The sequence below is a fragment of the Bufo bufo genome, chromosome 5 (assembly GCF_905171765.1).
Source record: "Bufo bufo chromosome 5, aBufBuf1.1, whole genome shotgun sequence".
Taxonomy (NCBI): domain Eukaryota; kingdom Metazoa; phylum Chordata; class Amphibia; order Anura; family Bufonidae; genus Bufo; species Bufo bufo.
Genome location: NC_053393.1, coordinates 76,996,360 through 77,024,018, shown reverse-complemented (window position 1 = coordinate 77,024,018; position 27,659 = coordinate 76,996,360). Strand labels below are relative to the sequence as shown.

The 27,659-nt window shown below is 43.4% G+C and overlaps 1 protein-coding gene across 2 annotated transcripts in view; it reads right to left on the bottom strand.

Moving 5' to 3' along the window:
- The window catches only part of MATN2 (matrilin 2), a 166,335-nt gene that overhangs the window by 51,033 nt on the left and 87,643 nt on the right, over positions 1-27,659 (bottom strand). For both annotated transcript variants that reach the window (XM_040431256.1, XM_040431257.1), the window contains exons 8-9: positions 21,223-21,345; positions 7,632-7,754 (exon numbers count right to left, since the gene is read on the bottom strand). In XM_040431256.1, the coding sequence (XP_040287190.1) occupies positions 7,632-7,754; positions 21,223-21,345 (246 nt within the window). The remainder of the gene's footprint in view (positions 1-7,631; positions 7,755-21,222; positions 21,346-27,659) is intronic.

Sequence of the window (27,659 nt, the reverse complement as noted above, 5' to 3'; positions counted from 1 at the left end):
ACCTTCAAATACAAAGCCACCGAAGACAACCCCATTTCAAGCTGTTTTACAAATAAGGGCTATTTTTTATTGTCTTACTCACAAATAATTTTTTATATGATGCATGCAGACAATGATTTTGCACTGACCTACAAAATATACATGTACATGTTTAGTATAAATTGATAGGTGGCCCTCAAAATTATGGGTAGGTCTACTCGGCAAAAGTCACGCTACACAAAAATACGGGCGACTTGCTGTTGCGACTTACATTAAAGCCTATGGAGTAAAAGTCGCACACGACATGCAACACAAAATCCAGCATGACTATATTTTTTGAGTCTGTTGCGTTGCAGTGGCAGCACGCCGCATTGTGACACCATTGACAATCATTACTTGACATAGCACATGTCGCCATGTAGCCGTACCCTATTTCCTCAAGTGGACCTAAGTTACCTGAGTGTCACAATAGACTGTGATTTATAAGCAGTATTATATTGTGATTGTTTCTACTCCTGGGCCGTGATCCACTTTGATGATGTCATAATAGTCTGTGTTTTCCTTCTTTGTTGGTGATGTCACAATTGATGGTGTCTTCATTTACACTGTAGATTATTTTCTATTGTGGTGATGTCACATTAGTGATTGTTTTTGCTCCTGGGCTGTGATACATTTTGATGACGTTATAATTGTCTGTGTTTTACTTCTTTGCTAGTGATGATGTCACAATACTCTGTCTTTATTGATGATGTCACAAGACAATGGGTCAGAGTTGCTAAGACTGGTGTTTCATACCCAGTCTTAGAAAAAAGTAGCTGTAATAATATGTGCCAAATTTATTTATTTTAATAGGCACAGGCTAATCTTTTGGCAGTCCGTGAGCCAGAACTTCAAATCTACAGGGAGTGCAGAATTATTAGGCAAGTTGTATTTTTGAGGATTAATTTTATTATTGAACTACAACCATGTTCTCAATGAACCCAAAAAACTCATTAATATCAAAGCTGAATATTTTTGGAAGTAGTTTTTAGTTTGTTTTTAGTTTTAGCTATTTTAGGGGGATATCTGTGTGTGCAGGTGACTATTACTGTGCATAATTATTAGGCAACTTAACAAAAAACAAATATATACCCATTTCAATTATTTATTTTTACCAGTGAAGCCAATATAACATCTCAACATTCACAAATATACATTTCTGACATTCAAAAACAAAACAAAAACAAATCAGTGACCAATATAGCCACCTTTCTTTGCCATCCATGGATTCTGTCAGTGTTTTGATCTGTTCACCATCAACATTGCGTGTAGCAGCAACCACAGCCTCCCAGACACTGTTCAGAGAGGTGTACTGTTTTCCCTCCTTGTAAATCTCACATATGATGATGGACCACAGGTTCTCAATGGGGTTCAGATCAGGTGAACAAGGAGGCCATGTCATTAGATTTTCTTCTTTTATACCCTTTCTTGCCAGCCACGCTGTGGAGTACTTGGACGCGTGTGATGGAGCATTGTCCTGCATGAAAATCATGTTTTTCTTGAAGGATGCAGACTTCTTCCTGTACCACTGCTTGAAGAAGGTGTCTTCCAGAAACTGGCAGTAGGACTGGGAGTTGAGCTTGACTCCATCCTCAACCCGAAAAGGCCCCACAAGCTCATCTTTGATGATACCAGCCCAAACCAGTACTCCACCTCCACCTTGCTGGCGTCTGAGTCGGACTGGAGCTCTCTGCCCTTTACCAATCCAGCCACGGGCCCATCCATCTGGCCCATCAAGACTCACTCTCATTTCATCAGTCCATAAAACCTTAGAAAAATCAGTCTTGAGATATTTCTTGGCCCAGCCTTGACGTTTCAGCTTGTGTGTCTTGTTCAGTGGTGGTCGTCTTTCAGCCTTTCTTACCTTGGCCATGTCTCTGAGTATTGCACACCTTGTGCTTTTGGGCACTCCAGTGATGTTGCAGCCCTGAAATATGGCCAAACTGGTGGCAAGTGGCATCTTGGCAGCTGCACGCTTGACTTTTCTCAGTTCATGGGCAGTTATTTTGCGCCTTGGTTTTTCCACACGCTTCTTGCGACCCTGTTGACTATTTTGAATGAAACACTTGATTGTTCGATGATCACGCTTCAGAAGCTTTGCAATTTTAAGAGTGCTGCATCCCTCTGCAAGATATCTCACTATTTTTGACTTTTCTGAGCCTGTCAAGTCCTTCTTTTGACCCATTTTGCCAAAGGAAAGGAAGTTGCCTAATAATTATGCACACCTGATATAGGGTGTTGATGTCATTAGACCACACCCCTTCTCATTACAGAGATGCACATCACCTAATATGCTTAATTGGTAGTAGGCTTTCGAGCCTATACAGCTTGGAGTAAGACAACATGCATAAAGAGGATGATGTGGTCAAAATACTCATTTGCCTAATAATTCTGCACTCCCTGTATGTCAACTATTAGCTGGTGTACATTTATAATTTACCACAACTTCTGGCTCAAATCATTGTAAATCTGGTAGACTGTGGCTGGCCCCGCTCTTGTGAGGACCCTTCCCTTTTCTCACCACAAGCATAAGAAGTCGCTAATTAGGCCATAAATATGGCATGACCATAATTTGCTACTTTTTTATGCTACAAAGGGGCGTAAATACTTTAATTAATCTTTCCCTGTGTATTTCTAGGCTGCGATCTGTTGTGATGATGTCACAATGACCTGTGTTTTAATTTATAAGTTGTTCTAGTTTGATGATGTCAAAATACTGTATATTGTGCCTTCATTTCTATGATGTGTGCCTTCATCTGTAAGATGAAGGAACATAAGACTCTATGGTGGGCCGAAATATTGCCATTTTCCACTTTTGCATTTATTTTTATTTTTACTCCTTGCCTTTCGAAAGCCATAACTTTGTTATTTTTTCCTGTTTTTTTGCAGGACAAGTTGTACTTTCTAATGCCACTATTTGATTAAAAGTGAACATGTGCATGTTTTGTATAGATTGACATTGGGCTCTCAGAATAACTTCCAATCATAGGACAAAGGTATCCAAGTCTGATGGTGCCTGAAGTGCCTGTGGTTTTGTACTTTGATGCTGCAGGCACTTCGTATCTCATTGCGTGGTGCCCTAGTTACTTCGTTATATTACTGAGATAGAGGCCATGCTTCTAGTGCAGAATTGAACATGGCAGAATTTTTTTTTTTTTTACCAATTCATATGGAATTTAACAGTATAAATTTAGCTTTGTATGAAATCAAGGGCACAAAGATTTTACCATACAACCCCACGAAGTCTGTTCAGCCAGTTAGATGATTTATATCAGGGGATACTAGATAAGACTGCAAGTAAGAGCCAGTTTAGGACAATTAACCTGTACACGTGCACACTGGGCTTGGTCAAGCATACATGTGTTCTGAATTGGGAGAAGAGAGTAAGCTGCTGCCAGAACAAAATAATCAGTTCCAACATGCTTCATCTTTCTTTCCCCTGACATCATCTATTGGGATAGAGTCAGAAGGCCCCCTTACACATAACTTGCCAAAATTTGTGAGTTTAAATGGCTTTGCTCTGCCTATGGGGGCCTTTAGACTAGACTTATACACTAGTTTCCAGGTTTGTGTACTACAGGGCCCCTGTGCAAGAACCGTTTATGGGCCCCCTAGCCCTCCAGTGGATCACTATGGAGCACAACCATGATGTCTCTCTACCAATTTATTAGTACAGGGATGCCTAACTGGAGACCCTCCAGTTGTAGCAAAACTACAACTTCCATCATGCCTGGACAGCCTCCAGCTCTCAGGGCTTGCTGGGAGTTGTAGTTTTGCAACAGTTGGAGGACCGCAGGTTGGGCATCCCTGTACTAGTTAATGGGAGCCATGAAAGTCAGTAGCTCAGTCCCTTATATATAATCTGTCAGTAGGAAGTGTCTAGCTTCATTTTAGGCCTCATGCCTAACGTTGGCCTCACATTGTTGTGTTCCGTGATTTTCTGCGGACCCATTGACTTTCAATGGGTCCGTTGAAAACTCGGATAATGCACCGTTTGTCATCCGCGTCCGTGATCCGTGTGTCCAGTCCGTCAAAAAAATATGACCTGTCCTTATTTTTTCACGGACAGCGGTTCGCGGACCCATTCAAGTCAATGGGTCAGTGAAAAAACACAGAGGCACACAAGATTGTCATCCGCGTCCGCGTCCGTTTTTTTCCTATCATTTGCAAGGCAAACTTGACTTAGATTCTTTTTCACTTTTCATGTCTGGTGATCCTCCAAAAATCAAGGAAGACACACGGAAACAAAAACGGAAACGGATCACGGAACAGCTTTTTGCGGACCGCAAAAAAATACTGTCGTGTGCATGAGGCCTTAAGGTGACAGTGGACATCTTTGGGCTCCTATGCGGCTACATATGCTTACATTTATGGTATTTCTGCTCCTGGATTACTAGATGTAATGTTGCTCTGGTGCCATTAAAGTGCTTATCCCGAAATTACTATAGGTCATCAATAACAGATGGGCAGGGGTCCCAGTCCAGAAGCACTGTGGCCTCTTCTTAGTCCATGTGATGTCACCATACATCATTCACATAGCTGGAGTGATTGGGGCCGAGCTGCAATACCAAGCACTGCCACTTTACGATGTACGGCGCTGTGCTTGGAATTTTGGAAAGCTGCCGGGATCCTGCATCGTTCACAAGAGCTCCGGTGAGTGCAGCAGCTCCCTGAAACAGCTAATTGCAGGGATGTCATGACTTGGACCCCCGCCGATCTGATAATGATGACCTATCCTGAGGATAGGTCATCATTATCTTTACCCGGATAATCCCTTCAATGAGACTGTTAATATAAGATGACAGATAACATTAGATATATTGGACTGGGCATAACATCAGAATTTGTAAGAAAACCTGGACAATATTAGGCCATTCGTTTAAATGGAACTGTTAAGAAGTGATTTTAGATCTGGAAAGTGACTTTTGCCTCCAGAGGCTGCATCGGGGCAGAAACATTCCATGACCCTCCTCCAGTGACATTAGCACAGCCTAGTGGAGGGGGATGGGCACAACTACTGGTGATATCATTCTCTAGCTTTTGGTTTCCCATTCCATTTGGAAGTAGCGGGCTGGGAGAAGGGCTGTGGGTAGAATGATGGCCTCTGCCCACGCCAGTGACATCACCTTCATTGGTCACATACCCTTTGTGTAGCTCAGTTCCATTCAAGTGAATGTGCCTGGATTGCAAAATCAAGCACATCCGCTATACAATGGACGGCGCTGTGCTTGGTATGCTGTGAGGAGAAGCAGTGCTTACTGGAGCACTACGACCTCTTCAAACAGCGGATTGGTGGGGATGCCAAATATCAGATGGGAAAACGTGAGGATAGGGAAAACTCCTTTAAATCTGATTAAAGAAGAACTCCCACAAATATGTTTATTCTCAGAACTATTTGAAAGGTACATAATGTAAACTGTAGTAAAGGTGATCTTCTTACCAGTGACTGTATGTCGAGTTATCCCCTCCCTTCTGATCCTCAGCTGTGTCATGTGACCAACACTCTAATCTCCAGCTGAGACAGGACAGGACGTCAGTTACTTCTCCATTCATTCCTATGAGACTGACATTGAGGCTCCCATAGGAATACATAAAGAAACTGACTTCCTGTCCACACACAAGATGCTGTGTTGTTTGGAAAGTCAGTCTGTTGGTCACATGACACAGCTGAGTATCAGAAGGGAGGTTATAACTCACAAATACAATCACTGGTGAGAAGATTACCTTTACTACACTTTACATTAGATGCCTTTCTAACAGGTCAGAGAATAAATATTTTTGTGGGAGTGCTTCTTTAAGAATTGGGCATTTGCTAATGTAAGTCCAACAAAGTAAATGATTTGATGAGTCATTGTGATGTTTAGGAAACAGAGAGGGAGTTCCCTGCACATGCCCAGAATGCTATATAGTGCATATCAGGCTGGTGTGGATGGCGCACAAATTGTAATTGAAACTCTCCTTGGCAGTCATTGTGAATTTTTCCTATGTCGGTGATCATAACACTGGGGCATAGAAGTAGTAGGGAAATATGCTTAGTATACAGGGAGTGCAGAATTATTAGGCAAGTTGTATTTTTGAGGATTAATTTTATTATTGAACAACAACCATGTTCTCAATGAACCCAAAAAACTCATTAATATCAAAGCTGAATATTTTTGGAAGTAGTTTTTAGTTTTAGCTATTTTAGGGGGATATCTGTGTGTGCAGGTGACTATTACTGTGCATAATTATTAGGCAACTTAACAAAAAACAAATATATACCCATTTCAATTATTTATTTTTACCAGTGAAACCAATATAACATCTCAACATTCACAAATATACATTTCTGACATTCAAAAACAAAACAAAAACAAATCAGTGACCAATATAGCCACCTTTCTTTGCAAGGACACTCAAAAGCCTGCCATCCATGGATTCTGTCAGTGTTTTGATCTGTTCACCATCAACATTGCGTGCAGCAGCAACCACAGCCTCCCAGACACTGTTCAGAGAGGTGTACTGTTTTCCCTCCTTGTATATCTCACATTTGATGATGGACCACAGGTTCTCAATGGGGTTCAGATCAGGTGAACAAGGAGGCCATGTCATTAGATTTTCTTCTTTTATACCTTTTCTTGCCAGCCACGCTGTGGAGTACTTAGACGCGTGTGATGGAGCATTGTCCTGCATGAAAATCATGTTTTTCTTGAAGGATGCAGACTTCTTCCTGTACCACTGCTTGAAGAAGGTGTCTTCCAGAAACTGGCAGTAGGACTGGGAGTTGAGCTTGACTCCATCCTCAACCCGAAAAGGCCCCACAAGCTCATCTTTGATGATACCAGCCCAAACCAGTACTCCACCTCCACCTTGCTGGCGTCTGAGTCGGACTGGAGCTCTCTGCCCTTTACCAATCCAGCCACGGGCCCATCCATCTGGCCCATCAAGACTCACTCTCATTTTATCAGTTCATAAAACCTTAGAAAAATCAGTCTTGAGATATTTCTTGGCCCAGTCTTGACGTTTCAGCTTGTGTGTCTTGTTCAGTGGTGGTCGTCTTTCAGCCTTTCTTACCTTGGCCATGTCTCTGAGTATTGCACACCTTGTGCTTTTGGGCACTCCAGTGATGTTGCAGCCCTGAAATATGGCCAAACTGGTGGCAAGTGGCATCTTGGCAGCTGCACGCTTGACTTTTCTCAGTTCATGGGCAGTTATCTTGCGCCTTGGTTTTTCCACACGCTTCTTGCGACCCTGTTGACTATTTTGAATGAAACGCTTGATTGTTCGATGATCACGCTTCAGAAGCTTTGCAATTTTAAGAGTGCTGCATCCCTCTGCAAGATATTTCACTATTTTTGACTTTTCTGAGCCTGTCAAGTCCTTCTTTTGACCCATTTTGCCAAAGGAAAGGAAGTTGCCTAATAATTATGCACACCTAATATAGGGTGTTGATGTCATTAGACCACACCCCTTCTCATTACAGAGATGCACATCACCTAATATGCTTAATTGGTAGTAGGCTTTCGAGCCTATACAGCTTGGAGTAAGACAACATGCATAAAGAGGATGATGTGGTCAAAATACTCATTTGCCTAATAATTCTGCACGCAGTGTATAATAGGAGATCCGCTCACCTCTACAAGTCTTCTGGTCCGCATTCAGAACAAATCCTTCATAGCACTGGCACGTGTACGACTCGTCTGTGTTGGTGCAGACATGCTGGCATCCATGGTTAGATTCAGAGCAATGGTCCACTTCTACAGAAATACAGAGGGACAGGAGGACACATGGTAAAATATTTCGGTTACAGTCTCAGATTGTAAAAGTACTAACGTTTTCATTACTTGAGCCAAAGGGTTTGATATAAGATAAATTCTAAAACAGCCATTCAGATGGTGGGAACCCCTATTATAGGTAAGTTAAATGGCCCTTATATTCAGGTACAATCATTATATCACAGTTTTACATACATGACTAATTTAAACATGAAAATCGAACATCATATAGTACATGAAAATCTATTTCTAACAAAGCTAGAACCAGCCCTGTAGCTTACATGGGTCCAGAGATCTCTGAATTCATTGCTCCATTTGCTCTGGAACATTTATTTCAAGCTGGCAGCTCAGGGGGCTGTCCTTTCTCAGGGGGCTGTCCTTTCTCAGGGGGCTGTCCTTTCTCAGGGGGCTGTCCTTTTGGCTGCAGCTCTCTCATATCACAGCTCAGGGGGGGTTTGTCCTTTCTTAGGGGGCCTGTTCTTTCTACTGCAGCTCTCCCCTATCACAGTTAAAGGGGACTCCACTGTCACAGCTTCTAGCTCTGGATTAGGCTGGTGGCAGATGAAGGATGGAACTGAGCATGTGCATCCACCTAACGATGTTACTGAGGTGGACAGAGAAATTAGGAAAAGAACAAACAGCAGGTGGCGCTATACAGATGCATTTTATTGAATAACTCAGTTGTCAAAATTTTTTATTACATGCAATTAAAAAAGTATTCAGATCCAAGATCTGGTTTACATAATGTAGAATTATTTTTTGAGGGACAACCCTTTTAATTAATATTTTTCTTTCAATCAATTTATGTGATGAAATGATTCAGGAACTACCAGGGCAGATTTATTAATCCTGTCTAAAATGTAGGCAGTGTATATTTAGGCCAAATTTATCAGAGTAGTTCAGGCTAGATGATAAGTTTCTTGCATAGCTAGACACTTTTGTCTAACTTTTTGGCACCTATTGGATTACTTTGTGACGCCCCTTTTCCAACTGCAGTGCCCCTTGGCCACTAAGTCACGCCTCCTTGGCGAATGAAGCAGAGTAGATTATTCTTTTTGACCTTTGGGTTGCACAAGTTCAGTATACAGTAAGTGGAACCACAACCATTTTCCATGCAGGTTTCCTTTGTTGATTTTCCATGTGGAACATGAAACCTAATCATATCATTTTCTACATAAATAATACCAAGTCTCAACTCTCCGTGGGACCTGATTGTGAAGGTCAATTCTAGGACAATTATCCTGCCGCATAATTCATCAGCTACAAAAAAAAGCCAGTTGATTGTATAAGACATCATACAGGACGGCGGTCGGCCCGTTCATCATTACGATGTACATCTAGAGGAGCCTAGGGACACAATCTGTAGGGGAGCTCCGGATTTCACCGAGTCACATTACCACTGACTTAATTTGACAAGGAAATTTCTAGGGTGAGGTAACAGTGACAATTCTGTAAGACGCACTTGCTGATGTTTCCTGTACCCTTACTGCATAAACACCACATGCTTGGGAGACACCCTCCAGGTCAAGACTGGCCTCCTTAGTTGTTTTAGTACATGTGTGTTTGAAAGCCATAACCTTTTTACCCGTTCAGGTATGTAAATAATTTTTGCACCTTTTTTCGGTGATACATGGGGCTTTACTTTATGTCAATTTAATTTTTTTGTTTTTATTTTTTTACACCCCAATTACCTGTAAGCCGTCTTCTGTATCTCTGTCACCAGGGATGAATCAGGCAGTGGACTGCAAATTAGGTGGAAGTGAGACCCCATGACTTTGCAGTTGTTTTTCAGGACGATGCAGGCATATTTTTTTAAATTAGGTGATTTAAAGTTACACCATTCTCTATTAAATTAAATGAAATTATGTGAAAGTACAGTGACTCTTTATATAACCATCAATCCTGTTTGCTATTATCCCTATGTAGCCCTTTTTTAAATGTTGACATAGTATCTGCAACTACTACCTCTTGGGGTAGTTTGGCTGCTCTAACTGTAAAGAATCCTTTCCTGTATTGATATCTGAATCTCTTTTCCTCTACATGTAATGAATGTCATGTGGTCCTTTGTAAAGTCCTTGGAATGAATAAATAAATCCTGTGCCAGTTCTTTATTTCGGGAACACATATATTTATACATGTAGATAAGATGACCTGTAAGGCGTCTTTTTTTCCCAAGCTGAAGAAGTCCAATTTTTTAAACCTCTCATTAAAAGAGAGGCCTTTCATCCCATTTACTAATCTGGTTGCCTGTCTCTGAACCCTTTGTAGTTCTCCTATATAAATTACGGTATAGTAAACGAAGCCTAAAACCGATCCCTATATTCAAGATGTGGCCTTAGGAGAGGTTTATAAATGGGTAAGATTACATTGGGATCACAGGTGTTTATCTCTCTTCTACTTACTTTTGTAGCTGCTGCCTGACATTGAGCACTGCTCCTTAGCTTACTTGTAACCAGAATACCCAAGTCTTTTTTTTATTATGTTGTCCCCAGTTTTATTCCATTTAATGTGTATTCATCCATACAAGTACTGTGGCCTTGGTGCCAATGGATTACTTGTGAATACATTCCAGTAAATTGATCTTAGCAGCAAAACAAATCAGGGTGTCTTCTTCTGGAGACTTGGGTTGCTGGTATTGTAGATGCCCATTAATACTTCAGTACTTTGGCTAACTATAGACTTTTGTTACTTTGTTGGGTCAGTCTTAGGGCTTATTCACGGGACCGTATCAGTTTTTGCGGACTGCATATTGCAGATCCGCAAAACACGGATACTGGTCATGTGCCTTCAGCATTTTTCAGAACGGAACATCCTGGCAAGTGCCCGACTGTATACGGAGGGTGCTCAGGGACTGATGGTCCTCCCCATCCACCCCCCTTTTCCCCTCAGGGCGTTTAGGAAGTCTGGCCCCGTCACGCTAATGGTTAAGTAGGTGTAGATCAGGGCCATTAAGGGTTCATTTACTGGGGATCCTCATTAGACAGGATGGGGGCGGTGCAGGAAAACCTGAAGGTTACATATACCCCTCCCTGTTCCGGTCACTTCCTCTTGCATGTGGAAGTAAATTGGCCTTCCCTCCCTTTGTGGCTATTCGTGGGAGGGGGGTCAAGGTGCACAGTTTTGATCAGTTATAGATACTTGGTTATTCTGTTTTGTTTTTCTATTCTTAAGAGCCCCCGCTAGGAGCCAGCGGTCTGGATATCGCTCCGATGATTTCGGCTTTTGAGAGCTGCGAATTCTGGTCGAGTTTATGAAGTCACAGTTGGCGGCATTTGAGTATAGCGGAGATATGGGGGTAGCAGATGGCGTAACTGCCCGCTGGGAGTCTAGCAGTTGGCATACCGCTCTGATGATTACAGTTTAACTTGCCCGCTGGGAGTCCAGCATTTGGCATACCGCTCCGATATTATAGTTTATTAAGGTTTGCCGCTTTAATAAAGAAGCTGTGGCCGATCACCGTCCAGCAAAAAAGTGACACAGTTGTCGGTGTTGTTTGTTATGTGTCAAGGTTGGGTAAAGGGGCCAAGGGTGAGTTAAAGGTGGTACCCCTCCCCTGTTTCCCTGAATACCAGCAGTCGTCTCCATGACAGAAATGCCTATTCTTGTCACAAATACGGACAAGAATAGGACATGTTTTACCTTTTTCTGCGGGGCCACGGAACAGACATACGGGTGTGAACAGTACGCAGTGTGCTGTCCACATCTTTTGCGGCCCCATTGAAATAAATGGGTCCGCTTCCGATACACATAATTGTGGAACGGATGTGGACAGAAAAGTACGGTGGTGTCAATGGGCTCTAATTCTGACAACATTATCAGAATAGAACAAAGCTTATAAATATAGGCACACATCATATGAATTGAGGGCACAATATATTATGACATCATAAAAACAGAACACCTTATAAAGACACAGGCCTTTGTGACATCATCAATAAAGTAGGAATAAGAGTAGGAATAAAAACAAACACTACTGTGACATCGCCACAACAGAAAATGAGTGACAGTATAAAGGAAGAGACCATCAATTGTGACATAACCAAAATGGAAAATCACCAAAGAATGAAAAAAAAAAAATTCAATATTGTGACATCACATAATCATGAACAAATAGTCTATTGTGACATCATCACAATAGAATACAGCCTAGGAACAGCTACAGAATACAGTTATAAAAGAAGACAGTCTATTGTGACTTTCAGCTTCAGGCTGGGTGCCTTGGGCCCGATTGAGGAAATAATTCTGAGGGCTTTGTATCAAGCCATACTAAATGGGTATATACATGTATACCTGTATGCAGTGCAATGGAAAATCATTGGGCCACATTTACAAATCCTGTAGATGGTGTAACCTTAGCCCGGCTGTCTAGACCACCATCTGCAGCAGATTTTTCACAGGGACTCAGACTGGATGATAAATGTGGTGCAGAGATAGACTCTATACCAACTATTGGTTGGCTTACTTTGAGACCAGAATTGTGGTGCAATTTGAATGCAAACTGGTGCATGTTAGATTACGCCCCTTTTCTATGAAGCCCCACCCCATTTCAACAAGCCCCTCCCCCTTGACAGGCAAGTTAGAAAGACTGTAGAAACCCTAGTTGTACCAATCGTGCCCATTTGCAGCACTTTTTAGACAGATTCTAGGAGCAGACACATTAGTAAATCTGGGCCATTGAGTACATGTCATATAATTATTAAACTATTTCTGAGTAAAACCATACAAATTGTCCTTAGCAACAACTTACTTAGGGGAAATTTATCAAGCACTGCACTTCAGGATCCTGGCTTTCAAATGTTGCAAAATAGGACCTTGCGACTGGCCCACTCCATGAGGAGCAGAGCAGAGGATGAGAGTGGTCATGGCTCTAATGGCAAAGGTTATTCACATAAATCACAGGGCAGTCCCCACAACAATGCTCCCTAGGCCTAGGGCAGTGAGAGGAGGGTGCATCCTTCCTTCCCTCAGGGCACACCCTGATGTTGGGTCTCCTCTCTCAGGGTAGTTGGGTGCCCTTGTTGTTATGGGTGCAGGGCAGGAAATATAGGTGCTGTAGCCAGCCCACTGTGCTGGAGTCAGTAACCAGGCCAATTGTAGAAAATAATCTCTTTACTAAAGTGCAGAATGGGAGTTGTGGTACATCCAATGATATTAAACAGTTTCAAACAATTCACGGCGCAAATCTTCCGAGATAACAATGTATGGATATAGGAAAAGATGTGAGTTGTAGTGCTCCTCCTCTCTATCAATCTCTCTCTCTGCAGAATCTAAGGCTGGCAATAAAGTTCTCACAAACGTGTCTGTAATTCCCAGCTGAGGGCTAAAGTGTAAAGGGTGTATTAGTAATGTCCCTCTCACTACAGTAAAGTCTCTATGAGCCTTGAACAGCTAATACCTTACTGACTGACTCCAATGCTTGGACATGCAGATTCTGGACCTTCTAGCTCTTTCTTTCTCTCTGGAGTACTAGAGAGTAGAGATGGCCTTCTTGATAAAAATGTCTCAGAGATAGTGATTCTCTGGGACTCAGGCCTAGTCTTCTCAAGAGTGAGCACATATAGCTCATCTACAGCTAACACTTGACTCACACACTAAACTAGGGGTGGACCTAGTCCAATTCCTAGTCTCCTACAGGGTAGAGTCAGGATTGTTAACCCTGGCTTATCCATAAAAAACTATACAGGTAATACAATACATTTAAATCGAATTTAAATAACAAGAAACATTTTTCCAAGTACCCTATTCTGGGGTAAAGCAAAACTGTTTCTGCTTTTTTTGCGAACAATATTTCAGCATCTTGTATTTTTACACCATTCACTTCATTATCAGCTGCGTCTTTTCAAAAAGTTGCAAAAATTTCTGCAATCTTACTCCAAGTAAAGGGTGGCGTAGAAAGTAGAGTAATATCTCAATACAGAAGTGTTAGACTTAAAGGGGTTGTCTACTGTTTTGTATTGATGACCTATCCTCAGGATAGTTCGTCGCTATCAGATAGGAAGGGGTCTGACCTGGCACGCTGGTACGAGGGCTGCCTTCTCTTCAGTGTTTAGGTGCTCGGCGTCACCTTTTCAGCGGTGAGCTGGTGTAATTACAACTCTGCTGTCCCTATTCTTGATAAGTCTTCCCCATTGTCTCCAAAACAGTTTCAAATGGCATTTTATTATGCTGTTCCTTAAGGGTTTGTTATTGAAGAGGTCCATTATTGTGTCAGAACCTACTTAACGTCACCTGATGTTCAATGGAGCAGCTTGTTCTGACATACACAGACAGCAGTACAGAATGTGTAGTACAGGTATATAGTAGTACAGCACATGTAGTACAGGTAAAGATCAGCATAGTAAATGTAGTTCAGGAAAAGTGCAGCACAGTACATGTAGTATAGGTAGAGAGCACAATTCATGTAGTACAGGTAGATGGCAGTGCAGCACGTGGTGAGCAGTACAGTACATTTAATACAGGTAGAGAGCAGTAACATACATTTAATACAGGTGTACAGCTCATGCAGTACAGGTAGAGAGAGCAGTACAGTTTAGTATAGGAAGACAGCAGTACAGTTTATGTAGTACAGGTAGAGAGCAGTACAGAACATGTAGTACAGGTAGAGAGCAGCACAGTATATGTAGTACAGGTAGAGGGTAGTACAGTACATGTAATACAGGTAGAGAGCGGTACAGTCCATGTAGTACAGGTAGACAGCAGTACAGTACATGGAGTACATATAGAAAGCAGTACAGTACATGTAGTACAGGTAGAGAGCAGTACATGTAGTACAGGTAGAGATCAGTACAGTACATGTAGTACAGGTAGGATACAGTACACTTTATGTAGTAGAGGTAGAGAGCAGTACAGTACATATAGTACAGGTAGACAGCAGTACAGGTTCATGTAGTACAGATAGAGAGCCGTACAGTTCATGTGGTACAGGTAACGAGCAGTACATGTAGTACAGGTAGAGAACAGTAGAGTACATGTAATACAGGTAGAGAGCAGTACAGTACATGTAGTACAGGTAGAGAACAGTGCACTTTTTGTAGCACAGGTAGAGAACAGTACAGTACATGTAGTACAGGTAGAGAACAGTACAGTGCATGTAGTACAGGTAGAGAACAGTACAGTGCATGTAGTACAGGTAGAGAGCAGTACAGTACATGTAGTACAGGTAGAGATCAGTACAGTACATGTAGTACAGGTAGAGAACAGTACAGTACATGTAGTACAGGTAGAGAACAGTACAGTGCATGTAGTACAGGTAGAGAGCAGTACAGTACATGTAGTACAGGTAGAGATCAGTACAGTACATGTAGTACAGGTAGAGAACAGTACAGTACACATGGTACAGGTGGAGAGCAGTACAGTGCATGTAGTACAGGTAGAGAGCAGTGCACTTTATATAGTACAGGTGGAGAACAGTACAGTACATGTGGTACAGTAGAGAACAGTACAGTACATGTAGTACAGGTAGAGAACAGTACAGTGCATGTAGTACAGTAGAGAGCAGTACAGTGCATGTAGTACAGGTAGAGAACAGTGCACTTTTTGTAGCACAGGTAGAGAACAGTACAGTACATGTAGTACAGGTAGAGAACAGTACAGTGCATGTAGTACAGGTAGAGAACAGTACAGTGCATGTAGTACAGGTAGAGAGCAGTACAGTACATGTAGTACAGGTAGAGATCAGTACAGTACATGTAGTACAGGTAGAGAACAGTACAGTACATGTAGTACAGGTAGAGAACAGTACAGTGCATGTAGTACAGGTAGAGAGCAGTACAGTACATGTAGTACAGGTAGAGATCAGTACAGTACATGTAGTACAGGTAGAGAACAGTACAGTACACATGGTACAGGTGGAGAGCAGTACAGTGCATGTAGTACAGGTAGAGAGCAGTGCACTTTATATAGTACAGGTGGAGAACAGTACAGTACATGTGGTACAGTAGAGAACAGTACAGTACATGTAGTACAGGTAGAGAACAGTACAGTGCATGTAGTACAGTAGAGAGCAGTACAGTACATGTGGTACAGGTAGAGAGCAGTACAGTACATGTGGTACAGGTAGAGAGCAGTACAGTGCATGTAGTACAGATAGATACCATTTCAGGGGTCGGAAAACCCCTTTTAATCCTTTCACCACACCCTATTTCTTTGTAGCCTCCATTCCTGGCTTTGGCTCACAATCACTGATGGAAATCACTGGACAAACGCTGACTTTGGAAGTGGCCTAATTACAGCTGTTCATTGACATAAAAATTATCGTTAACCATCCCAACAATTTTAGGATATGGATAATCAGCGGTATTGAGGACAATGGGGGAGATATATCTTTTACTGCGAATAAAAACCAGGACAGATTACTGTCTTTACAGAGGGGACTGCAGAGTATGCTCAGACCAGACCAGATAGCGAGAGAGTGTCTGACCTGTACAAGGAAGACGAGCCGTACAGGAGGCCCCTGTGTGCAGCAGAGGCCGGGATCTGTGAAGATCTTAATATTTTGGCACAGCCTACAGCACAAACCCTGTGTGGTCCAGCTGCAGTATCTTTACACAGAAAAAGAAAAACCTGCTACATAACCATACAGAAAAGCTAATAGGGAAGAAATTGAAGCCATATAGGTGGGACCCTGCTTTGGACACCTTCCATTAGTGGAAAGCTGCTGCACCCTGAAGGACTCGCAAGCATGTATGAATTGGGCGCCATGAAATGAAACACTTGTCCTACAGGAGAAATGTGCGGATGATAGGTGAAAGTCGCCAGTAGTGACGTCACTGGCCTGTGGGAAGCAGTGAGAGGGATGTGAGCGCTGCTGCTTGCTCAAAAAGCTGATCGGTGGGGTTCCCAGGTGTCGGACCCCCCACCGATTAGATACCTATGATCTATCCAAAGCATAGATCATCAGTAAGAAAAAGGTATAGAACCCTTTTAATAATTGTGGCACATCTGATGCAAGCTGGGTAGAGATTAAGACTTGCCGGTCTTGATAAATCTCCTGTGCCTGAAGGTACAGTTTCCCACCATGATTCCTGGGAAGTGCAATTATTTGTGCACTTAGAGTTTGTGTCGGATTCTGCACCAAAAAGCTGCATGGAAACCACCTCCTATTGTGTTCAATAGGAGTCTGCAGTTAACGGCTACAATCGTGCCCAGAAAGGACACGTCCTTTCTTGGCGCAGGCGCAGCAATAAACTGCAGGTGCATAGGTGGCAGCACAGCTTCCCATAGTGCGGCAGTTTCCATGCAGCCTCATGGCGGCTTTTTGGTGAAGAATCCACGTCTGCCAAAAACTCCTAAGACGTGAGTAAACAGCCCTAACAGATGTAATTATTTTTTTGTATGAAAAATCAACATCTGTTTGCCTTGGAATAATGTTTTAGGGTTTTTGTTCATTTTGGCTCAGAATAATGTCTGGTATGTAAAACCAAGTAGAGATTAAAGAACTAGGAGAAAACAAGCCAGGGTTACGACATTCTATTGAACGCCATAAATCATGAGGGGCTTAGTTATGTTTAGGAGTGTCACTAGGAATTAAAGTCTATCTCCCATTAGCTGTGTATAGGACATTAGGAAGATTACGGACACTGGCGGTCCGCTCCATACTCTGGGATTACAGAACAGAGAGGTGAACGTGCCAGGTTGTTTCTGACAATCCTGTAGTAAATCAGCTGCGCTGCACGTGACTTGTAAGCGATCCTACCGCTAGGGCTTCATATGTATTCATGGCGAACACAACACGTTTTCCGTGCATTTGATTGTATTAGGGTATTATATATATGTCAATTCTGTATGTTATAATCGATCTATGAGAAACCACTCACCTGGTGGAGTAGGTAACACTGCATGTAACCCCCTCTAGGGTAGTAAGTGCCTGTTGTCCTGCCCCTTCATGACCAAACAATTTTCCATTTTCATTTTCACTCCCTGCCGTCCTGAAGTCATAACTTTTTCATTTTTCCGTTCATATAGCCGTATGAGGACTTATATTTTGCAGGACAAGTTGTACTTTCTAATGGCACAATTTTATATTACATACGATGGACTTAGGGGGACTTAGCTGCAGTGGCGTCGCCAGAGGGGGCCACGGCCCCCCCTACATCACGCTGTGCCCCCCATGTGCCCCCCCAACTAAAATGCCCCCCCAAGTGAGCCGCCGCAGTCGGGCACAGGGAGATGAGTGCTTCCATTGCGCTCATCTCCACAGTCATCTACCTGTGCTGTGGCGGGGCAGGGGAGGGAGAGGCGTGTCCCTTACCCTTTCTCTGAGGCTGCAGGCACTAGGCCGGCAGCCTATCAGAGGCCGGCGCAGGCGGCGCGATGACGTCATCGCGCCGCCTGAGCCATACAGCGCGGGACACAGGCCGGAAGAGGCCTGCATCGATGCCAAGGAGGTAAGTATAAGTGTTTTGTTTTGTTTTTACAATAGTTTTACAGGCACATTAGGGGGGCTCTTGTTACTGGCACGTGATGGGGGGCTTATTACTGGCACGTGATGGGGGCTTATTACTGGCACGTGATGGGGGGCTTATTACTGGCACGTGATGGGGGCTTATTACTGGTACGTGATGGGGGGCTTATTACTGGCACGTGATGGGGGCTTATTACTGGCACGTGATGGGGGTCACTTATTACTGGCACGTTATTGGTAGGCACTATAGGGGCATCTACTGAGGCCACAAAGAAGGGGTATTTTATATGGGGGGCTCTGTACAGTAGCATTTTATACTGGGACAGATTATGGTAGGTACTATGGGGACACTGAGGGCATCTACTGGGGCACGATATATGGGGAATTTTTATTACTGGTACATTATGGGGGGCACTAGGAGGAAGGGGGGAGAGGACTATGGGGGCCTTTACTGGGGGCACTATATAGGGGTATTTTATACTGGCACATTATGGGGGACATTAGCTCAACTGGGGGCATTACAAGGGGGAATTTTTTGCATTGTCACATTATAAGGCCGAATGCACACGGCCGTGTTTCGTGGCCGAGAGCGGTCCGTGGTATGCCGGGCTGGATTCCTGTTCAGAGCAGGAGCACACGGCTTCATAGCAACCAATGACGCCGTGCGATCCTGCTCTGAACAGGAATCCAGCCCGGCATACCACGGACTGCTCGTGGCCACGTAACACGGCCATGTGCATTCGGCCTAAGGAGAATTATTTCTACTGGGGGGGCATTATGGTAGGCTTTATTACTCCCCCATGGTATGACCCCCTAGTGGCAGCACCAGCCTTTCCCTGCTCTGCTATCCCTCTGCCCCTTCTCCAAATTCTTATTATGAAATCTTTCTCATTAAGATAAAACACAACATCAGCTCCGCCGAGCCCCCGGCCAAAGTGGTGTCCGAGATCCCCAAGGGCCAAGCCAAGTAATTGTAAGTTTTTATGTGAAATATGTTTATGTTATACACATATAGCATACACTGTGCCACACAATGTACAGTATACCTCTACACTGTGTAGTCTGTTCTATAAGCACCCTTGTTCTGTGGCGGCGGACAGAACATAATCTGGAAGTGCCCCTCCCGAGACCAGGCTCTGGATCCGCCACTGGTCTGGACCGCTCACAGGAGTGTACATTTCTTCTAAACTGTAATCCGTAACCTCTGACCTGCAGAAATCAGCGCTCGCTCGGTAACAACTAACAGGCAGTGCCTGTAGGCTGTAGCCTGGCCCTGTTACCGAAGCTAGCCGAGTGGTGTAAGGTTAAGGTATTAGTAGAGATGAGCGGCTGCTGAATCCTGATTTAAATTTAAAGTTACTGCAGGATATGGATTACAGTTTAGAAATGTCAAATGTACACTCCTGTGAGCGGCGGGCAGGGGTATCTGTGGATGACACTGTTATAGGGAGGGAAATCTGTGGATGACACTGTTATAGGGAGGGGGATCTGTGGATGACACTGTTATAGGGAGGGGGATCTGTGGATGACACTGGTATGGGGGGGAATCTGTGGATGACCCTGGTATGGGGGGGGGAATCTGTGGATGACCCTGGTATGGAGGGGAATCTGTGGATGACACTGTCATAGAGGGGGAAATGGGGATGACACTGTCATGGGGTGGATCTGGGGATGACACATATAGCATAAGATGCTATATACGGTGTGTCATCCACAGATCCCTCCCTATAAAAGTGTCATCCACAGGCAACTAGGACATGTTGAAATCTGAGTGATTGTTTTTTCTTTTAAAAACCACAGACAGGACTTTTCTTCCCTGTTGCGGTTTTAGGTATTGGGTAAAGTATCGCAGCATTTCTAAGCGTACTTGTGTAAATGTATCGTTGTTATAGCTGCCCCCCCTACTTTTGTCCTGGCCCCCAGTGTGCCCCCCCCCAAAATTTGAAAGCCAGAGACGCCACTGCTTAGCTGAAGAGCCATTCGGCCCAAAGAGCACAATGCTCCCAGGATTTCACAGCTCAGATGCCGTGGTCACAACTGACCATGGGACCTGAGGGGTTAAATAGCTGTGAAAACCCCTTTAACGCTACCTCCAGAGACACGCACATCAGCTGCTGGCCATACCATTCATTCCATTGTTGGCCCTGGAGATCTCCATGTTAGGCCTCATGCACACGACCGTTGCTTGCTTCCGCGTCCGTTCCGCCGATTTTAGCGTTTCAGGTGCGGACCCATTCATTTCTATGGAGCCGTTGAAAATGCGGATAGTGCACCGTTTGCCATCCGCGTCCGTGATCCGTGGTTCCAGTCCGTCAAAAAAATATAACCTGTCCTATTATTTCCGCGGAAAACGGTTCGCGGACCCATTCAAGTCAATAGGACCGCTAAAAAACGCGTCCGTTTTATTCCTATCATTTGCATGGCAAACCTGTCTTAGACTTTTTTTTACATTCCTTTATGTCTGGTGGTCCTCCAAAAGTAAAGGAAGACACACGGAAACAAAAACGGAAACGGATCACAGAACAACGGAACCCCATTTTGCGGAACGGAACACAACAACGGTCGTGTGCATAAAGGCCTTACTCTGACAATAATTCCAATTGACTGGAACATTTCCGTCTCTTCCACAAGTCTCTTCCATATGAGCCTCGTTACTGCTATTGTTTGTCTTTGGCACTTAGATGTCTGATTTTACGCACCTGTTAGCAACGAGTATGGATGAGGCCTCTCATAAGAATGGGGTTTACATACTTTTAGCCATGCAGTATCTCTTTAAATTATGGAAAAGTGAACTACGCAACAGCATGAACCATTTTCGGAACCATTTAGTGGAAATGATATGATTATCTAAGAGGGTGACTATGCTCCATTGTACACTCCTCGCCCTCCAGCTAACGCACTGCAGAGGCGGCTGCATTGTATCAGGATCACAATGTTTACATGTATGTCGGAGCTGAAGTATTCTGACTTCATTGCCGTTTTCCTGCCTTGTATAATTGCAGTGATCACTTTTGTTTCAGGAGATATGACATTTCTATAGCAACTTACTTCTGCAGGTTCTCCCATTCTGATTCAGAGCATAGCCCTTACGACATTTACATACAAATGAGGTGTCGGTGCTGACACATTCGTGTTCACAGCCATGTTTGCCCTTCTTGCAGTAGTTAATCTCTGCAAAGGAATATAAAAAAGGAGAACTAAGACATTTTTTGCATGAAAAGAAAATGCACATAGTAGATTCATACATTATACTCAGAAACAACAAAGACAGCAAAAAAGTGAGTGTATAAAACCAACCTCAGGAGCCTCACAAAATGTTCAGAATAAACATAATAATGCATGAAATGTTCTGCCAGAATCCAGAGAGTACGGTGTAATTCCCAACAGATGAAGCCATGGTTATAGTCCAGTTCCGGAACACAATTCCAGCTCTATCATGAATAGTAAATGATAAAGAGCGAAGCTTCCAACTGTAAGGCCTGTTTTACATGTATTGTCCGTGGTCTCCATGGACTGTACACGTAACCATTGATTTTTTTATTTTATAATCAAATCTTTTTTTATTAACAAGAATAATATTACAGATACACATTAATTATGAAAAATCATAACAGAAAATACATCTATTTGATACAATCCGCTGTGTATTGTCGAGTTATTTTAGATATAAATCAATATATGGAAATATATGGAAACCTATCTCCCCCCTATCCTCCCTTATTCCCTCCCCCCCACCCTGACTCTTACTATCTCCGGCAATGGTTCGCCTCCTTCCAATGATATGATTATGAGACAACCAGTCGCTCCATAATTTGTCAATCTTGCGTGGGCTTTTGAGGAATATAGCTTTTTTGTACACCAGCATGCTATTAACTTTTATCTTGAATTCTTCCAGTGTCGGAGGGCTCGCCTGTATCCAGTGGAAGGCTGTCAATCTAACAACCTTCCCAACGTGACCGTTATATTTTCATCTGTCCCTACCTTCCAGACATAGCCTAATATACATATCTTGGGATCTCTATCTACCCTTACCGAAAATGCCTGATGTATAATCTCCTCCAATATACCCGTCCAATACCCGTCTAATCTCCGACACTGCCACAACATGTGAAGCAAGTCAGCTGGTTCCAGTGAGCATCTTGGACACCTTGCTTCATTTCTGATGCCGATATGGTGTAAAAATATTGGCGTTTTCGTGTCAATGGGTGGGAATCCAAGAACTTATCCAAGAGCAATGTGTAAAGCGTAGATATCAGACCTCTCTTATCTCCCCCTGAAAGCACTAATTTTTGGGCTGATTCTAGATTAATAATATTAGTGCCTTTTTTTAGCGTAGTATCAGACGATTGGCGCAGTTGAAGATATTGGATTTGAAATTTCTCCTGTATATCCGTAAAGGACTTAAACACACCATTTTCTAATAGGTCACCTATCCTAAGCATCTCCTTATTCTTCCAATCATGCAGTCCCGACACCGAGAGAAATTCAGGAAGAAGGGGGTTGCTCCATAACGGAGTCAATGCACTAATGCCTGTGGTACCTCTCAGCTGTTTAACCTTAGCCCAAACTTTTTTCATAAGCCCTAACAAGGGTAGATCCTCCAGAATATGAATGCCACCAATTTTTTGTTGTAAGATCTGACTAGTCATATCGACCAGTGTGTAGTCCATCCAACCCTTAAAATGCTGACACTGCGCTGCTAAATAACCTTCACTTTAAATTTCGACAACATTGGACACAGATTTATCTCCTCAAAGGGCGAAATTTTAATCCCTAAATACTTAATACAACATATGGAATATTATTGTCAATGACCGTGGCTGACACAGCCTGAACATCAATAGGCATCAACGCTGATTTTTGCCAATTAATAGTAAGGCCCGACAACCTACCAAACCGGTCTATAAAAGCCATAGTGGCCGATAGGGAAGGTGACGTATCTCCCAAGAATAATAAAGAATCATCAGCATATAATGCAATTTTATTATGTATCTGTCCATATTGAAATCCTTTAATATCTGGGGATTTTCGCACTGCCGCCGCTAAAGGCTCAATAGCTATAGCAAACAGTAGGGGCGATAGCGGGCAATCCTGTCTAGTTCACCAATAGTCAAACAGACCAATAACCCCATACAAATACACATGAAACATGATATATAAAATATAATACAAAAGTTTATTAAACATATAGTAATACATATTAAGGTGAAAACAAACAATGGGGGAAGATGACAAAACCCACCCGAACCCCTGTCTACAAAGATGGGCCGGAGGCTCTCAATAAGAAAGTACCCACCAGATATAAATCACAGTATCATTACAAATATGACACACCAAAGGCTTGAATCAAATCCTGTCAGGATGGAAAGACAGAGTGGTGACGGGCGTTGGCGTTTCCCTGCACCACACGGTCATCCACTTCCTGGCTGTACGTGTGGTGGTGCGTGGGTGCGCCCAGCGTCTGTCGCACAGTGACGAGCGGCGCGCTTTCATGATGCGGGCCACCTAATCATGCCGGGTAAGCGACCTTATTAACCTCAGGTGCAGTTTAGATATTTATACCCCAACAAGTATGAGTGTACCGTAGCCTCCTGGCGAAGCCAGTGGGCTGGCAAAACGTGCGTCGAGGTAGCAGCAGTGTCAGGGCCTCGGTTTTTGTATCCACCATGGGTAATTGATTATGACTATTTGTCTCTTATTACTGCTATCCATCTATGTGTCACTTGTTATCAGGGTTTTGCCCTGACATATTGGCTCTATATTTTTTTTTGCCAGTTTTGAATTGTACTATTTTTGATGTTCACAATTGGTTAGCAGCCAGACACCACTCTGTCCTTCCATCCCGACAGGATTGGATTCAAGCCTTTGGTGTATATCATATTTGTAATGATACTGTGATTTATATCTGGTGGGTACTTTCTTACTGGGAGCCTCCGGCCCATCTTTGTAGACAGGGGTTCGGGTGGGTTTTGGCATCTTCCCCCATTGTTTGTTTTCACCTTAATATGTATTAATATATGTTTAATAAACTTTTGTACTATATTTTATATATCATGTTTCATGTGTATTTGTATGGGGCTATTGGTTGGTTCGACTATTGGTGCTCTTGTATTATGGACGAGACCCCCTAGGATATTGTTTTATATGGTCTGAGGGATTGTTTTTTTTCTAACCCTGTCTAGTTCCCCTGGCCAGATGAATGCAGTTGGACACTCCCCCATTAGCCCTGATCCTTGCCTTCGGGTTAGAATACAGTACCTGCACCCATTTAATAAAGAGCTGTCCAAAGCCCATACATCTTAACCTACCCCAAAGATAACCCCACTCCACACTGTCAAAGGCCTTAGCGGCATCGAGAGACAGAACAGCTCTATCTCCACAATTGTCCGCAGAAACCTGTAGACTGGTGTATACTCTGCGGATATTAATAGCTGTAGACTTTTGAGGCATAAAGCCCGTCTGATCTGGATGTATTATATTAAGAATCTCCTTGGACAGACGCTTTGCTAGGACATTTGCTAAAAGTTTGACATCCAACGTTAGAAGAGATATAAGTCTATACGAGTCAAGGAATCTCGGGTCCTTCCCTGGCTTTGGTATCACTACTATAAGCGCCTCCTGCATAGAAGCAGGGAGAGAACCCACCTCGAGAGAGTAATTCAAAACCTTTAGTAATTCCGGCAACAGCACTCCCTGGAATCTCTTATATACTTCCACTGGAATGCCATCCGATCCCGGGGCCTTGTCATTAGCCATATCTTTTAGAGCCTCCTCCAGTTCCTCCAGATTATTAGGTGCTTCTAATTGTTCCCTCTCCTCTGCCGATATTGTAGGCAATTCTGCCTCCCTTAGGAACGTTAGTAACTCCTCCGAATTAGAGGCCCTAGAGGTATAAAGAGAGGAGTAGAAACCCCTGAGGACATCCAGTATATCCGCGGTACCCACACATGACTTCCCTTGGGGATCCACCAATTCCGTTATACATGTCGTCCCTTGTTGGGCCCTGGAGATAACGGATAGCATATGACCCACTCTTTCTCCTTCTGCAAACATACGTTGTTTATAAAAAATGCTTCAGGCCGCTGAGAGGAAGCGCAAGTGGCATCTTAATTGTTCCTGCGCTTCTCTCAATGCCCTGCTGGTAGATTGGTGCTGCCCCAAAGGCCTCTTCCGCATCAGCCACTGCTTTATGAGCCCTGACGTCTGCTTCCTTAGACCTGATTTTATGTGCACTAATATACTTAATCAAAAGCCCCCCCATACTGCATGTGGGGATGGCGTACCCACATTAAAAGTAAAGTATTTTATTTTTTTACTCGTTTTATTCAAGATTAACATTCCAGGTGTGAATCATATAGTAAATGCACAGGGGTTTCCCACGCACGGGAATAGCATCACATGATTTATACATAAAGTGCAGGGCATACAGAGTAGATCACAATAGACCATACAGAGCAGGACAAGAAATAAATACAGCAAGTCGTCGACGGTAAGTGAAAGACTAGCCTCATCGCGCATCAACCAAGCTTAGGTTATCAACCACTGAGTGCATATAGGAGTTTTGCAATGTTTACGAGGAACAACACCACTCTCCCCAAACCTTGTGAAATTTTTGCAGAAACTTCCTGTGCTTGAAGACTATATTTTCCATGGTCACAGCATGGTTAACTAAGGACTTCCACTGACCTAATGATGGTGGTCTGTCTCCCATCCACCGAAGCGCTATAGCTTTCCTAGCTAAAAATAAAGTTTCCCCCAGAAAGATTCTATTATAATGAGTCCATGACTCTTCATCCAGAATGCCCAGTAGGCACAATTTGGGATATAAAGGAACCGTAGCTGGGACCATAGTTGACAAGACCCCAAGCACCATTGTCCAGAAACGACATATAGTGTAAGGGGTTACACTCTCAGGTTGGGCGGCGATGACAGATTCTCTTGCAGACCACAGGGTTAAAGTCAAAATGCTGCTTTATTTATCACACTCCGGCAATACAGGCTACCCCAGTTATAATTCACTGGGTAAGGTGAAGGTCCGGCACCACAAAACATAAACCAAACCAAAATAAACACCTGCCGGTCTGGGCCCTGGCTAATACAGTGAAGTTCCTAACTCACCTATTGAACACAGGTCACACAGAGAACTCGGCTTCCAGCTTCCCAGACTTTCTCCAGGCATCCCTCTCCCAGACTGACAGCCTGGACTGTGCTTTATTTCCCCTTGATGATCCCAGCTGGCTTCAGCTGGGATCCCTCAGGCTAGGGGAAAACCTGTCCCGGAATGGGGTGGACTGGGGAGGTCCCTCTACCAATCCTACCTTCTCCCAGTCCAATAAAATCCAGCCCATAAACTTAACAAAACTGTCTCAGCAACCTACACATTGCTGAGAGCATTTTAACCTTCTGGATTTTATTTACCTCACCCAGTTGAGGAAGCTGGGTGGGATATACACCCCTTCCAGGACTTTACCATACACTTTTCTGTTCACCTTACCACAATAGCTACAGTCCCAAATCATATGCCAAAAGTCGGCATTATCTGTTAAGCATCTATGACATCTGTTGTGAGGAATTCTTCCCATCTTATGTAACCTGGTTGGAGTGAGGTAACTTCTGTGCAGTATAAACAATTGAACCAATCTGTTATTGATAGAGGGTGAAACCCTGGTCGGAGTCAGCAGAGCCTCGTTCCAATCATCTTCTGTCAGAGTAGGTATAAACATCTTCCACTTATCCTCAATGGCAAGGGAGTTCATTGTCATGTGATTGCTAAGCAAATGTGTATACAACACAGAAATGATCCCCCTCGGGCCCTGAGATCTCAACACACCAATTAAAGGATATTTCCAGATACCTCGTCCCACTCCTCTGAACTGAACCTGTAGGGCATGTCTCAATTGTAAGTATCTATAAAACATATTACGAGGGACTCCAAATTTCTTCTGAATCTGCGAAAAGGAGCGTAAAAATGGCCACCCTCATATAAGTCTTCCAAGGTGATAAACCCGTGAAGTCTCCACATATCAGCCCCTTCTATCGATTCTAGATGAGTAAACATGGGATTATCCCACAGCGGAACGATGTCAGGTAGATCCTTATACATATGCAATTTGGAAGCTTGCCACACTTGATGCGCCAGCTTATGCAGAGGCAGGAGACGACTACGAGGGAAGTATGAATTTTCCAAGACTGGCCAAAGAGTGCTCAGGTGCAAGTACTCTTCCAGGAAATATTCAGCATTGGATAGTTCAACTGACAACGCCCAAGGCCTCAGGAATTTCAGTTGACCAGCCAAAAAATATAGGAAAAAGTCTGGAAGAGAAGCACCTCCCTACATTTTGAGCCTTTGGAGCACAGCAAGAGAGAGTTTCCTTCTGGCCTTTCCCCATACAAAGGAGGTAATCATAGCGTGGACACAGTCAAAGAACCCTCTGGATATTGGTGTGCAGGCGTGAGCTAGAAGATACAAGCCCTTAGGGAGCAAG